Source organism: Vigna angularis, chromosome 1 (genome assembly GCF_016808095.1).
Source record: "Vigna angularis cultivar LongXiaoDou No.4 chromosome 1, ASM1680809v1, whole genome shotgun sequence".
Taxonomy (NCBI): domain Eukaryota; kingdom Viridiplantae; phylum Streptophyta; class Magnoliopsida; order Fabales; family Fabaceae; genus Vigna; species Vigna angularis.
Window position 1 is genome coordinate 34,466,414 of NC_068970.1, and position 13,723 is coordinate 34,480,136.

At 34.4% G+C, this 13,723-nt stretch overlaps 1 protein-coding gene and 1 pseudogene across 1 annotated transcript; both read left to right on the plus strand.

The window, feature by feature from the left end:
- Positions 1–913: 913 nt before the first annotated feature.
- Positions 914–1,777, plus strand: LOC108321400 (cellulose synthase-like protein D3; annotated as a pseudogene).
- Positions 1,778–8,130: 6,353 nt separating this feature from the next.
- Positions 8,131–12,599, plus strand: LOC108321383 (cysteine-rich receptor-like protein kinase 25). Its single transcript, XM_017553129.2, is given in 9 exon segments — positions 8,131–9,750; positions 10,877–11,029; positions 11,124–11,245; positions 11,314–11,521; positions 11,616–11,853; positions 11,940–12,093; positions 12,236–12,322; positions 12,325–12,414; positions 12,416–12,599. Coding segments are annotated over 9 exon segments (2,703 nt in total). The 5' UTR covers positions 8,131–8,264; the 3' UTR covers positions 12,581–12,599.
- Positions 12,600–13,723: the final 1,124 nt, after the last annotated feature.

Here is a 13,723-nt window from a genome sequence, read left to right on the forward strand (position 1 = left end):
CGTCGGTACAAGTATCGACCTAGTGAAATGAAAATTTGGGATTTCCCTCTCCCATTCTCCAAATTTTAGTTTCCACAGAAGCTTTCCCCCAATTTTTCGTCTCTCACCTCAGAACCCCCAAGCATCTTCCTCTGTCGTTCTGAAATCAAAATTAACCCCTTTTTTGCTGCAATACTGTGTCGACGTTAGAATAATGCCGGTGAGGAGGGTGGTGGTTGAGGGATTACATTATTTCGAGGGGGTTGTTCGAAGGTGGTGGTCGCGGCGTGACGGTGGTGTTATGGTGACCTTTGGACGGTGTGCTCAGAACTTGAAGGAACTTGGTTGAGGGACTTGTTGGAGGGGTCGTTGTGGGCTTGTGTGGCTGTCGTTCTGTACAAAGGTTGCCATCGTCAAGGGCTTTCTTGGTTGAGGTAAGTTATGCGTTTAAAAATTCATTATGAGTTACAATGTTCTTGAATGTGTTTGATGTTCTTGTGGCAGCAGTGTATGATGTTGTTTGATTGAGAAAGTTTATTGGTCTGTTGCCTTTGCTTCTAATGCGTGCAACTATGTGCTCTAAATACGCAAAACTTCAACTACGAAGTGAACCTTTGATATTGATTGAATGGTTTAAAGTGTACTAAGTAGGACTTGTAGGTTACAAATTTTAGGTCTAAGTCTAAGTCCAACCACCATAAAAAAAAATAGTTATACTATCGGTTTGATCTTAAATCCACTTGCTGATCACCCTACAGTGAAGAATGGGCGCCCTCCTGGCGCCTTCACCATACCACGTGAGCTTCTTGATGCATCAACCGTGGCAGAGGCCATCAGTGTGATCTCTTGCTGGTACGAGGATAAAACTGAATGGGGACAACGTGTCGGATGGAGCTATGGATCAGTTACTGAGGATGTCGTTATTGGCTACAGGATGCACAATAGAGGATGGAAATCAGTTTATTGTGTTACCAAGCGTGATGCATTCCGTGGCACAACTCCCATAAATCTCACTGACAGACTACATCAAGTCCTAAGATGGGCAACTGGGTCGGTTGAAATATTCTTCTCAAGAAACAATGCATTTCTAGCTAGCCCAAGAATGAAGTTTCTCCAACCGATTGCATACCTTAATGTTGGAATCTATCCATTCACTTCCTTTTTCCTTATAGTCTAGTGCTTCCTCCCTGCACTCTCCCTCTTCTCAGGCCAATTCATTGTTCAAACTCTCAACATCACTTTCCTTGTTTATATCTTGACCATCATTGTGACTTTGTGCATGCTGGTTGTGCTTGAAATCAAGTGGTCCGGCATTGAGCTGGAAGAGTGGTGGAGAAACGAGCAATTTTGGTTGATTGGAGGAACAAGTGCACATCTAGCTGCAGTGCTGCAGGGTTTGCTCAAAGTGATAGCAGGGATTGAAATCTCTTTCACCTTAACATAAAAATCTGGTGGGGATGATGTAGATGATGAGTTTGCTGATCTCTATGTTGTGAAGTGGACATCCCTTATGATACCACCAATCACAATCATGATGGTTAACCTGATAGGAATAGCAGTTGGAGTTAGCAGAACAATATACAGTGTGATACCTCAATGGAGCCGTCTACTTGGTGGTGTTTTTTTTTTCAGTTTTTGGGTATTGACACATCTTTACCCTTTTGCAAAAGGATTGATGGGAAGGAGAGGGAAGAAACCTACCATTGTTTTTGTATGGTCAGGTCTCATAGTTATACAACCCAAACCAATTACAAATGCACAAATTCAAAAATCAGAGTTGGATTCAACTTTGCACTAGAAAAAATGAACTGTAAATTGAGGTTTTGAGTTGTGAAATTGCACAACAGTGGTTATAAGTCAAATTAGAATTTTAGAACAACTTTAAATCATCAAAACAACTAATAATGTAGCAAATTAAACAACTACACACCTCATTCTAAGTTATAATGATTCAAACAGCTAGTTATCAATGCAAATGACTGTAGAAAGTGTAAATACACTAAACTAATCATGAAAACAACAACTAAGCATCATCAAACTCGAACTGGACATTGCAAGGACATTTAACACGGTGAAAACCATCACTTTTTGAGTTAAAATAGAAGTGGAGTAGTGATTTTGAGTTGCAGGCTGTTTATAACTCATTTTAGAGTTTAAAGACAATTAAAATCATCAAATAAAGTTACTTGAACATTCAGTTGTGTGTTTAAATCACTTGCATATGTTTTTTAGTATCAAACCACCAAACTTGGGACTTTTTCTAGTGTAGAATTTTTTTTCCAGCTAAAGTTTGATTCTTTTCTCTAGTTGCAGTGCATTTGTAGTCATTTATGAATCATATAAGGCAATGAGACAATGTCTAGCCTTGATTATATGTGCTACATCAGTTAAAACATGATTCTGTTTCAAAAATTCTGCACAAAATGGAATAAATCTGGTGCAATCTCATAAATCTGTTTCAGTGGAACTTTTTTGTTTCTTGAGTATTTAGATTATAAAAAGTGTACTTATAAGGTGAGAAATTGTCAATTCACCTAATATAGACTCATTTTAAGTAATGTCAACATCCTAACAAGTCTAAAGTAGTGAAATGAACCTAGGAAACTAGTCAAAAGCAAAGAATTAGGTAAAACTCAAAGTTTGAGTTGTTAGAACCTAAAAAAGTGGTTCCAAGTTGGTGAAATGCTGCTGAAAATCAAGCCAAATTGCTACTTTTAGAGCTACTTCTTTGTCCAATTCAGCAACCCTTCCATTACCTAGTATGCTACCCCCTTGGAGCAAGAATTCTGGACCTTAGAAGCCTCACCAAAACGTCACAACACCCTACCACACACTAAACCAATCACAGCAAAAATCTGTACTGGACCAGATTTTAATTTCAGGTAACAGACTTTGTGGCACAATTTGGAGGCCAAACAAGTGGATTTCAAATGATTTTAAGCCTTGAATCAATAGAGGGACACAAAAGGAACCTAGGAGAGGCACTAGATCAGATTAAACACGCAAGAAAAATAAAAAACGAAGAGCCAAAAGAAGTGCAGTAAGGTGTTTGATAAAAATGTAACTATTTGATGAAAGTCTCCAAAGAAGTGCAGATTTTGTGATTTTCGGTTTTTGGGGTTCAAAACTGGATTGCTTGGTTTTCAAATGATTTTTATGATTGGATTATACTTTTTTGATCATATAATTCCATTTGCAAACATGTAACCAGCTCTTGCCAACCCAGAATTGAAATTTAAAGAATGTACAAAATCAAACAACACTAAAAATGAAAACTGCACTAGAAAAATGGTTTTAAAAGTGTGCTTTCAAACCCAAAAATGAGTGGCAGTGTTTCTAAAGCTCAAGTGACGATTCAAGCAACTTTATATAATCAATTTAAAGATGTTTAAACATTGAAACAACAAGGAATCACACTACACTTAAAAATCACTAATTCACTTCCAAATTTAAGCAAAATTGATGGTTTAAGAAGTGATTTTGCATGTAGGCTCAAATTTGACGAAATGAACAGTGCACACAGGTTTGAAATGGTAAAATAAACTTGTTCAAACATTCACAATGCATAGAAACAACTAGATGCTTCAAATCACACCTGCATACAACAAAATTCTAATGTAGTTTTGGTGACATTTTCATACATATTTGGCTATAGTAAGTATGATTTGTTGAATCTTGCTGTGTTTGTGCATATACAACGTCTGAGCAAGTTTATTTTGCCATTTTAAAGTTGTGTGCACTGTTGAAATGATCATTTTTATGCCTATATGTAGAATCATGTCTTAAACCATCAAAATTGGCTTTAAAATGGAAGTGAACCATAGAATTCACATTGCAATCTGTTTTCAAACTGTTTCAGTGTTTAAATATCTTTAAAATGATGATAAAAATTTGTTTGATGCATCAATTGAGCTGTTGAATCACTTCCAATCAATGTGGGAAAGGTTATTACTTTTTTTTAGTTTATGCATTTCATGTTCTAATCTATATTGTTATTCTTTTTATGATTAACTATGAAGTTATAAATCATTTACCCTGCGATATCAGCCATTATGTTTTCAGCTTAATAAAAGAATATGGTCTAAAGCAACGATTATTATGTTATGCAGCAAGTGGGAGCAATGATTCTTGTCGGTCACAGGTGATTATGTTTCTTAAATTAATTTTCTTGGATTCTTGTTATAGGGGCTTCAACTTAAAGTAAGTTTGATGCTTAAAAAATTATACGATTTTGAAACAATTATAACTTCAATCTGAAGTAATATTTTAAGCTCAATAAACCAAGTCATATGCTACTAAGTTGATTAAAGAAGAACCTTATGTACTCTGTTCGATACAGGAAATCCGTAAGTGTCAAAGGTCATACATTTTTCCCTGATATTTGCTACCTGCCTCTTCACCATAGCTTTACTACACCTGACCAGAGTTATCATCCTTTAATCACTGTGCATCATGCTTCATAGCTCATAACCATAATGCATTTGTTATAAGACTGTAATGTGGCATGATTACAAGGATATTTTGTATAATTGTTTTGTATTACCCCTTTAATTTCACATCTGCAGATATTTGTGTTTATTTTTATATTTTTGGGTCTGCACCACTTGCCTTTATTTTTCACTTATTTTCTTTGAATTTTTTTCCTATGAATATATTTGGTGTACTGAGCATGAGCAGTTTTCCACATGTATAAATTACATTTCACTTTGTTGTATATTATTATTATAAGTCATTGATCAAAATTTGTTTCATTATTGAAGCATGGGAGGATCAATTGTTGTGCATGTAGCTACAAGAAGTTCATTGTCCACCTTGGTTGGGTTGTCGTGGATGTTGTAGAGGTTGTAATCTGTAGTTATTATTACTTTCGTGATTACTTTTTTCGTCATTGGAACAAAAGTGCTGATTGTCTCAACAATTGCAGGGAACAACTATGGCTTCACTCATTCAAGAAAATTCTATCAAACAGGATGCAACATTTTTCAAGCATTGAGAAAGTTGTGAGCCCTGTCTCTATACCTTCTTTTATTTGTGTTTCAAGTTTTGTGTTATTCTTTGTGTCTATTGTTTCTGATTATGATCTTTTTTAGTTTCTTTTCGTTGTCATTATTAAAGTAGTCTTTAAAAACTATAAATTTATAATAAACTTATTGTACATTGTAAATAAATATAATTGTAAAGTGAACAATTAGTAAATCTTGAACTCTAAAGAGTTTTAATTTTCTTTGAATATTTGACAGTAAGCAAATGTTATATCCAAGAGCTTCCTGCGTTTCCATAATTTCTTCCTGCATCAGTACACTTAAAAATTCTAATTTTATCCTTTATTTTTTCATTTTAAGTTTTAGAATATATAATTTGAAATATAAAAATTATACATTCAATAATACAAAGATTATATTCTAGAATGTATACTTTCATACTTAAATAATATAATTATAAAATTATTTTTCAATATCTCATGTTTCTCTTAATAAAATGATATCGTTTTTGGTACATGTATGTACATCCATGACATATTAAATACATTATTTTATGGTATTTAATTGCTTGGTTATCATAGTCTCTAACAATTTTCACATAATACTTAATTGAATATATAGTGTACATAAAAGAATTAGGTTTGTTTAGACTCTTTATTCTATACTATTTTTAAAAAATAAGTTTCTTCACAAACTTATGCATATAGGAAACTACTATTTTAAACTTTTGATTCAATAATTTTTATAAATCTCCCATCATGTTTAAATTATAGTGTTTTTAAATTATATTGTCTTTAAAAAATTAAACATTTTTTTTTGACAATTCTGTATTTCTCGACTTAATAACTTCTTATATAATATCATATTATAGATATATTGGTAATATTTATACTGTTACTTCTCATATTGGATGAAAAAAATGTACATTTCCAGCAATATGTTAATTTTCTCCCGATACGTATGACTTTTACTTACATTTATACTTTATGGTTTGCAGGTGTGTGGCACCTTGATCAAAGTCTGCTTCATCATGCCGCTTGAACTTGGATAGTCTTTATTATTAGTTTTCGTTTATATTTGCTCTTAGAATTTAAATGGTTTTCCTATGTACTAAGATGTGAAAACTTGTAGTGTTGTAGTGTTGTGGCAACAAGTATCTTATGTAAAAGACTACAAACATATTATGCAATATAATTTGATATCTCCTTTTCATTTATCCTTCTCCAATAGAAATATCAGTGGTTAGTTTGACTTGATGTCATGAAAAATTTCATAAACTGCACCACAATGCAGGAGAGTAATAAAAAATCACACGAAATTAGCACCAAAGCAGATCATAAACTGCACCATAATTGGTTACTGGACAGTAGAAAATTCGCCCTTCGGAAATTACCGAAGGCTTTTGCCCTTCGGTAAGCCCTCGATAATTACCGAAGGCTTTTGGCCTTCAATAATTACCGAAGGACAAAAGCCCTCGATAAATGTTAGCGACAAGGGATTTACCGAGGGCTCTTTGGCCGTCGATAAGCCTTCGGTAATTACCTTTTACTGACAGTTTTGGGCTGTTTTCGAGGGCTTCTGGCCTTCGGTAATGCCCTTCTTTTTTGTAGTGTGAGTACGTAACATCGTCGAACGGTCAACAAAACAAAACTCTAAATAATACTCCTTAAACCAAAACAAGATATTTTTCCTTAATTTCTAAAACGTCCAAACTTGATTTCTAATTTATTTTAAACCTATTCCACTGAACCTATTACACACTGCTCACCACTTACATTTTCACATACTCTCTTCACAAACAGAACTGACCGAACGTTCTACAATAGGAAACTCCAACCCAGTTCACATGTCTCGGCCAAACATAGAATTTGAATACAATTCAATCAAACATACCATTATTCATACATGCAAGAGTACACACATCAATTCCAAACACAGAAAAATATAATTAAATCACTAGATTCTCTTACCTTGAATAAACTAGGCACATCCTAAGCTTCCACTACTTTGACTAACCAATAACCACTGCTAAAGCAACCCACCACTTCACATAGCAACTAGATTGATGGAAAAGAACTTCTTGCTACCAAGGAAGAACTCACACACAACCTAGATGATGATCAGAAGAAGAGGGAAGTGAGAATTTGTAGAGAGAAGAAAGAGAATTGTAGAGAGAAGGAGGAGAAACTCAGAAATTTGAAGAGAAGAGGTGCATGCAGAAAGTGACTCGACGTTTGAAGAAATTTCTTATATACTACCGTAAAAAATCGGTCGACCAATCAGCTACACACACCTGTCTTCTACTTTCTGAATTTTCTAAACCCTTACCTCTCTGACTTCCACTCAATGTTGAATTTAATGGTTGTGACAAATGACAATATGGAACAACTAGAATGGCCACCCAAAACAGCAAAAATGGCTAAGAATGTTAGCGAGGACGGTATAGTGAAAGTTGCAAGAAAAAAAAAAAACAAAAGTGAAAGGAGCGGTGACGACTGTGACGACCAGCAACAACGAACCAGGACAAGATCAAATAGTGGTAATGAGTGGAAGCACATCAACTAAAGGAGTACCCAAGTTATGGAAATTGTGAAAATCATACTTAAATTATGGTTCCCTTGTACAATCATTGTTATTATCCAAATATTAGCCTTTCTATTACTGTTCTCCAGTAATCGTTTTTTTAAAATTCGTTTCTATTACAATTTTTCCGTCACCTTTGTTTTACAACGAGAACTTTTGAATCGTCTTTAGTTATGATATAAACATCGAATGCTATTTTGCAGTCGTCCTAAAGTATATGATATGTTATTAAAGTTAAGGGTGAGGTGATGATTTTTTGAAAGTATGGGTGTGAAAGTATCATTTCCCTTCTCCAAATAAAAGCAAGCGAAAAACATGGTAGAGAACAGTGAAAAAGTAGTGCTATGATTGTCTAGTGATTTGAAGGAAGCATATACGTGTGGTTGTGACACACCTTACACGTTATTTTGAATCAACTTTTGATCACCGGTCTTCTTTATCGGATGCCAAAAATTAGCAACCCATTCATAATTCATTTATCTTTTCCACTTCATTCATCATACACCTGCTTTCCAAAAGTAAGGCGCACTATATAACTTAAAAGTATTTGTAGCACAGTTACTCACACCGCTTTCCAAAACTGCTTTTCCACTTCATTCATCATACACCTGCTTTCCACAATTAAAAGTATTTGTAGCACAGTTACTCACAATCATATCCAGACAAGTCATAATAATTGTTTATTACAGTCCTCAACATTAGCGGAGACACTTACACACCATGTTTGAATTTCTCTTCCTTAGCTTCCTCACCTTTGCAACTACTCACGCAGATACACGCTACGTTGACTATGCATACCTAAATTGCTCCACTGACACAGATGCGGGCAGTGTCTTCAAATTCAATCTCGACACGCTGCTACGGAGATTATCTAATGCTACAACTGACAACGGCTTCAACAAAACCAATGTCACTGGAGAAAACCCCTCAGACTCAGTCTTTGGATTGTTCGTGTGTAGGGCTGACGTTCCCTCTCAGCTTTGTCGACAATGCGTCAACAAAGCAGCCCAACAGTTAGCCCTAGACTGTTCCTACTCCCAACAAGCTCTCATTTGGTACGATGACTGCATGCTTCGTTATTCCAACTACTCCTTCTTCTCTACCCTCGACACAAGGCCTAAGTTTACCGTAACCAGCATCCTCAACATCTCTAACGAGGAAAGCTTCAGGCGTTTATTGTTTCGGACCATGAACAAAACTGCAGATGAAGTAACTTATCCGCTTCATCCTATCAGTGCCAAGAAGTTTGCCACAAGGCAAGCAAGCGTGTCTGGATTTCAGAGGCTTTATTGTATGGCGCAGTGCACTCCAGACTTGTTATCCAAGGATTGCAGCAGCTGTCTGGAGGGAGCCATAGGGGACCTTCCATGGTGCTGTGGAGGGAGACAAGGAGGGAGAGTTTTATATCCCAGTTGTTTTGTTAGGTATGAATTGTACCCTTTTTATCGCCACATTGATCCCTCAGCGCCACCTTCGCATCCCCCACGGCCGGTTCCTGTTCCTGCGTCAAAATTTTCAGACGCAGATCCAAATTATCTTAACCACAATTGCTCAGCTGATGCCACTGCTGACAGCGATTTCAACAAGGACCTCGATACCCTCCTCTCTTACTTGTCTTCCAATGCCACCAAATCATACTACAAGGACAGTGTCGACGACAATGCGTATGGCCTATTCATGTGCCGTGGCGACCTTCCCTCTCAACTCTGTCAACAATGCGTCCTAAACGCAACCAGTTATTTATCTTCACGCTGCAATTCTTCTCAAGAGGCTATAATTTGGTTCAGCCACTGCATGCTACGCTATTCCAAGAACTATTTTTTCTCCCACATGGAAAAAAGCCCAATGTTTCAAATGTTGAATGTTACCGCTACCTCCAGCCCCATCCCTGGCCAAGACGACTTCACTTACTCATTATCAACTACTTTAGCTAGTCTGGCAAAGGCAGCAGGAGATAGTGCAGAGAAATATGTGAATAAATCAATAGCATTGAATGATGCACAGACCCTTTACACTCTTGGTCAGTGTACGCAGGATTTGTCCAGTGACGACTGTGTGGGCTGTCTCTCAGACATAAATGGAAGAATTCCATGGTCAAACTTGGGGAGCGTTGCGGGAAGAATTCTATATCCAAGCTGCAATATCAGGTTTGAATTATTCCAATTTTACAGAGCTGGTGGTGACCCAGCTTCATCACCTTTTCAAGGTAAAGTACATTCGGTACTACTTGTTTTTCTGCCGTCTTTTATTGCTTTTTAGCTGAAGTGAAGTGAATCATTATTTTCCTTAAAATTCTAAATTTTTATAATTTTTGAAATATTTGGTCTATGAAATCGAACATGGTTGGTTTATTCAGTTCTTTAATCACTTTCACACGTTCAATAACATTAGATATACCCTGACATACATATAGCATGTAATATGTTCTGCTAGCTCCTATTGGTCTACACCTGCGATTTCAATATAGAAAATGTGGTTGGTTTTACCCCATTTGCACCGGTTCACAACCTAATTTTAGGAAGGAGTATTTTTATCATTAAAAAAATTAATTTTTATGTTTGTAAAGAAAGAAAAAGATAAAAGATTTAAATAATGGATCAGATTTTTTTATATAATATTATAACATAATTTATTTGTTACTTTTTCATTAGGTTTAGAATACATCAACATAATAATAAATAAATAATGAATTAATAAAAAATGACACACATGTTATATCTAAATATTGTTATAAAAAATTCTGCTTCAAAATATTTTTTAGAATGTGTGTACTACTACCCTTCAATAATCATTATTTTAGTCTTGAAAATGCGGCAATTTAACTTAGTTACCTGCGTAATTAAAATATCAATTTCAAGCTTCAAATTGAAAATCACCTATCAGATTGCTTCAAGTGTCAGTTTACAAAGCTAATGATAAAAAATTACCAAAGGATCAAAATTACATCAAATTTCTAGAGAAATTAAAATTAAGATGCTTCGTTTTTTAGAGAAAAAAAAGAGAGAAAAGGCTTTCAATTGATTAATAACCTTTTTTTATTGTAAAAGCTTTCAATTAATAGCTCAAACTAGATCAATGTAAAGGATTCAAAATAACACCAAGGTAAGTTCTTTTAGAAGGTTTATTTAATGTTGTGTTTAAAGTAGAAATATTCACTAAATTTATTATTTTAAAGCTTCAAATTAATCTTCATCTTTTATATAAATTTATTTATGTTTCAAATCAAATGTGACTAAAATGGGTGAAAACCACTTAATCGATATATTATGACTCGTCATGATTAATTCTTCATTACTATTTTCTGTTAATAATTTATGTTGATTGTTTTGCAGAAAGGAAAAAAGGGCAATCTCGTACAATGATTTTTGTTATTGTACCGACGATTATTTCGCTGACACTACTCTCTTTAGTCTACTATTTGATAAACTACTATTTGATGAAGAGAAAAAGAAGAAAAAATGTTAAGAGGATTCTCAGAGAACAATGTACGTATTAAGAAAATATATCAAATCTATGCCTTTTAAGTTTTACAAAATTTAGTCATTTAAATTAATTAATTCATATATATATTTGATCCAGTTGGTCACGAAAGTGTAGCTTTAGAGCCATTACAATTCAAGTTATCTGTAATTGAGGCCGCGACCAACAACTTTTCGCAGGAGAATAAAATTGGTAGAGGTGGATTTGGAGAAGTTTATAAGGTAAGAAATTATATATACTTCCAATATTATGGTCTGATTTTTTACATGAATAATGATTTTGCTATTAGGGTGTTCTTGATGGAAGACAAATAGCGGTAAAACGACTTTCAATAAGCTCTAGCCAAGGAGAAAATGAGTTCAAGAATGAAGTTTTATCGATAGCTAAACTTCAACACAGAAATCTTGTGAGATTTATTGGCTTTTGTCTTGAAGAACAAGATAAAATACTAATTTATGAATATGTTCCAAACAAGAGTCTTGATTACTTTTTATTTGGTATGACACTTGAATATCTTAATTTATGTTTACTTAACTCATTTATACACTACAAAACATATTTCACACTTACCTTTTTCAATTGAACTTGAAGATACTCAAAGATCGAAGTCGTTAGATTGGTATGAACGTTACAATATTATAGTGGGCATTGCTCGTGGAATTCTTTATTTACATGAACATTCTAGACTCAAAATCATACATCGAGATCTTAAGCCTAGTAACATTTTATTAGATGAAAATATGATTCCCAAAATTTCAGATTTTGGTTTGGCTAGAATTGTTGAAATAAATCAAGATCAAGGGAGTACACTCAATGTTGCCGGAACGTAGTAAGTTTGGAACAATTATTTACTTTAGTTTCTTTACTTCTTTGCAAAATTTTGGTTTTACTAAACTAACATTTTGTTTTTGGTAGTGGTTATATGTCTCCAGAATATTTGATTCTTGGAAGATTTTTTGAAAAATCAGATGTTTTTAGTTTTGGAGTAATGGTTCTAGAGATCATTACCGGAAAAAAGAATGCAAGTTCATATGAATCCAATCGAATTGCTTATAACCTCTTCAGTTATGTAAGTAGAATTATTAAATCTTGTAATTTGGTTCCTATGTATTATACTTAATTTCTTATGTTACAATTCTAATTATTTTTCAAATTGATTAAATTAAAAGTTGTGAACTCCCTTGATTTTTAATTTGAAATAATTATTGCAGGTTTGGAGGCAATGGAAGGATCATGCAACACTTGGTATATTAGACCCAAGTATTAAAGAAAATTTTTCTGAAATTGAAGTGAATAGATATGCATTCAAATTGGTTTACTAAGTGTTCAACCAAATCCCAATGCTAGACCAACAATGGCAGAAATTGTTTCATATATTAGTAGTTGTTTCATATATTAGTAGTTATTTAATTCAGTTGCCAAGTCCAGGAGAACCTACATTTGGTAGACTAGATCGACCAGGAATTTTACAAGAATCGAGTTCTAGTCAATTTACAAATGTTTCCACTCCATTCTTTACTAATGAAATGTCTATGAGTGAATTTCTTCCTCGATAACAAATAATTTTCCTTTTAAGAGTTATTGCATAAAACTTTTACATATACTAGAATGTATATAGTTTTGTTTGGCTTAATTAGTAATTTGAATCCTATATTTAGGTATGCGATTCAATTTGGTCCCTATATTTTGTTTTTTACTCAATTGAGTCAAACTATTTGTTAAATATAATTAATTTTGTCCCTTCTATTAAATTGGTGTTAATGTCATTTCGAGTGTCATGTGTCAAAATTTCATTCATCTTTTAACTTGTAACCTTTTTGTTAATTTTTTTTCTCATTTTTTTCTTTCCATTTACCTTTGATGACATACCCTAGCCATCGCCTAACACATTCATGAAGAGTTAGAGTCATCTATGAAAGATGGACCTAGATTCTTTCTCTTCGGCTATCTTAAGCCATCATGAAGATCCTAGAGTAAGAATAATTTTTGGACCTTGTATTTTTGGCCAAGTAGAGTAGGGTTTTGACCACCTAAGTCAACTTGGGCCTTATACCCAACATTGACCAAGGTGGACGTTCAAATGGGTGTGTTGACCAAGGAGTCAACATTTTTTGCCAAGCTTGGAGGACAAGGAGCTCATTTTCGTCCTAAACATGTGAAGGCACCCTATTGGAGAGTTTTTCCTCCTAGTTAATGGTCATGTGTCATCTTAGGAATGAATAGTTTTTTCATAGGTAGTGGCCACATGTGACCCTCTCATTTGAGAGAATTTTAGCCACTTGTCTTGCTCCTATTATAGAGTATTTCTCCTTGCTCTCCAAGCCAACCAAGGTAGCTCTTTTAGGTTAAGTTTTTGTCCATTTAGAAACACCTTAGCCTATAAATAAAGGTGTCTCTCCTTCCTGTATTCACCTTTGAAAATAGAGTAAAGTTATGCTGTCATTTTGTGCATACAACCTCTTGCAAGGTCACCTTAGGCTAAAGCAACCCAAGTAGCCTCCTCTAGCCACCTTTCTTCCAGAGTTGGTCAAACTTCTCTAAGAGAACCCTTAAACACTTCATCTTTCATCATACAAGCACCAAAACCGTGAAACTTCAACAATCATCCACCACACCTTCCGCATTCATCAAAATTGTAATCTTATGAATGATTGCTTCTAGATTTGGCTTGTCCTAGTTAGAACATTGCCATCAACCTT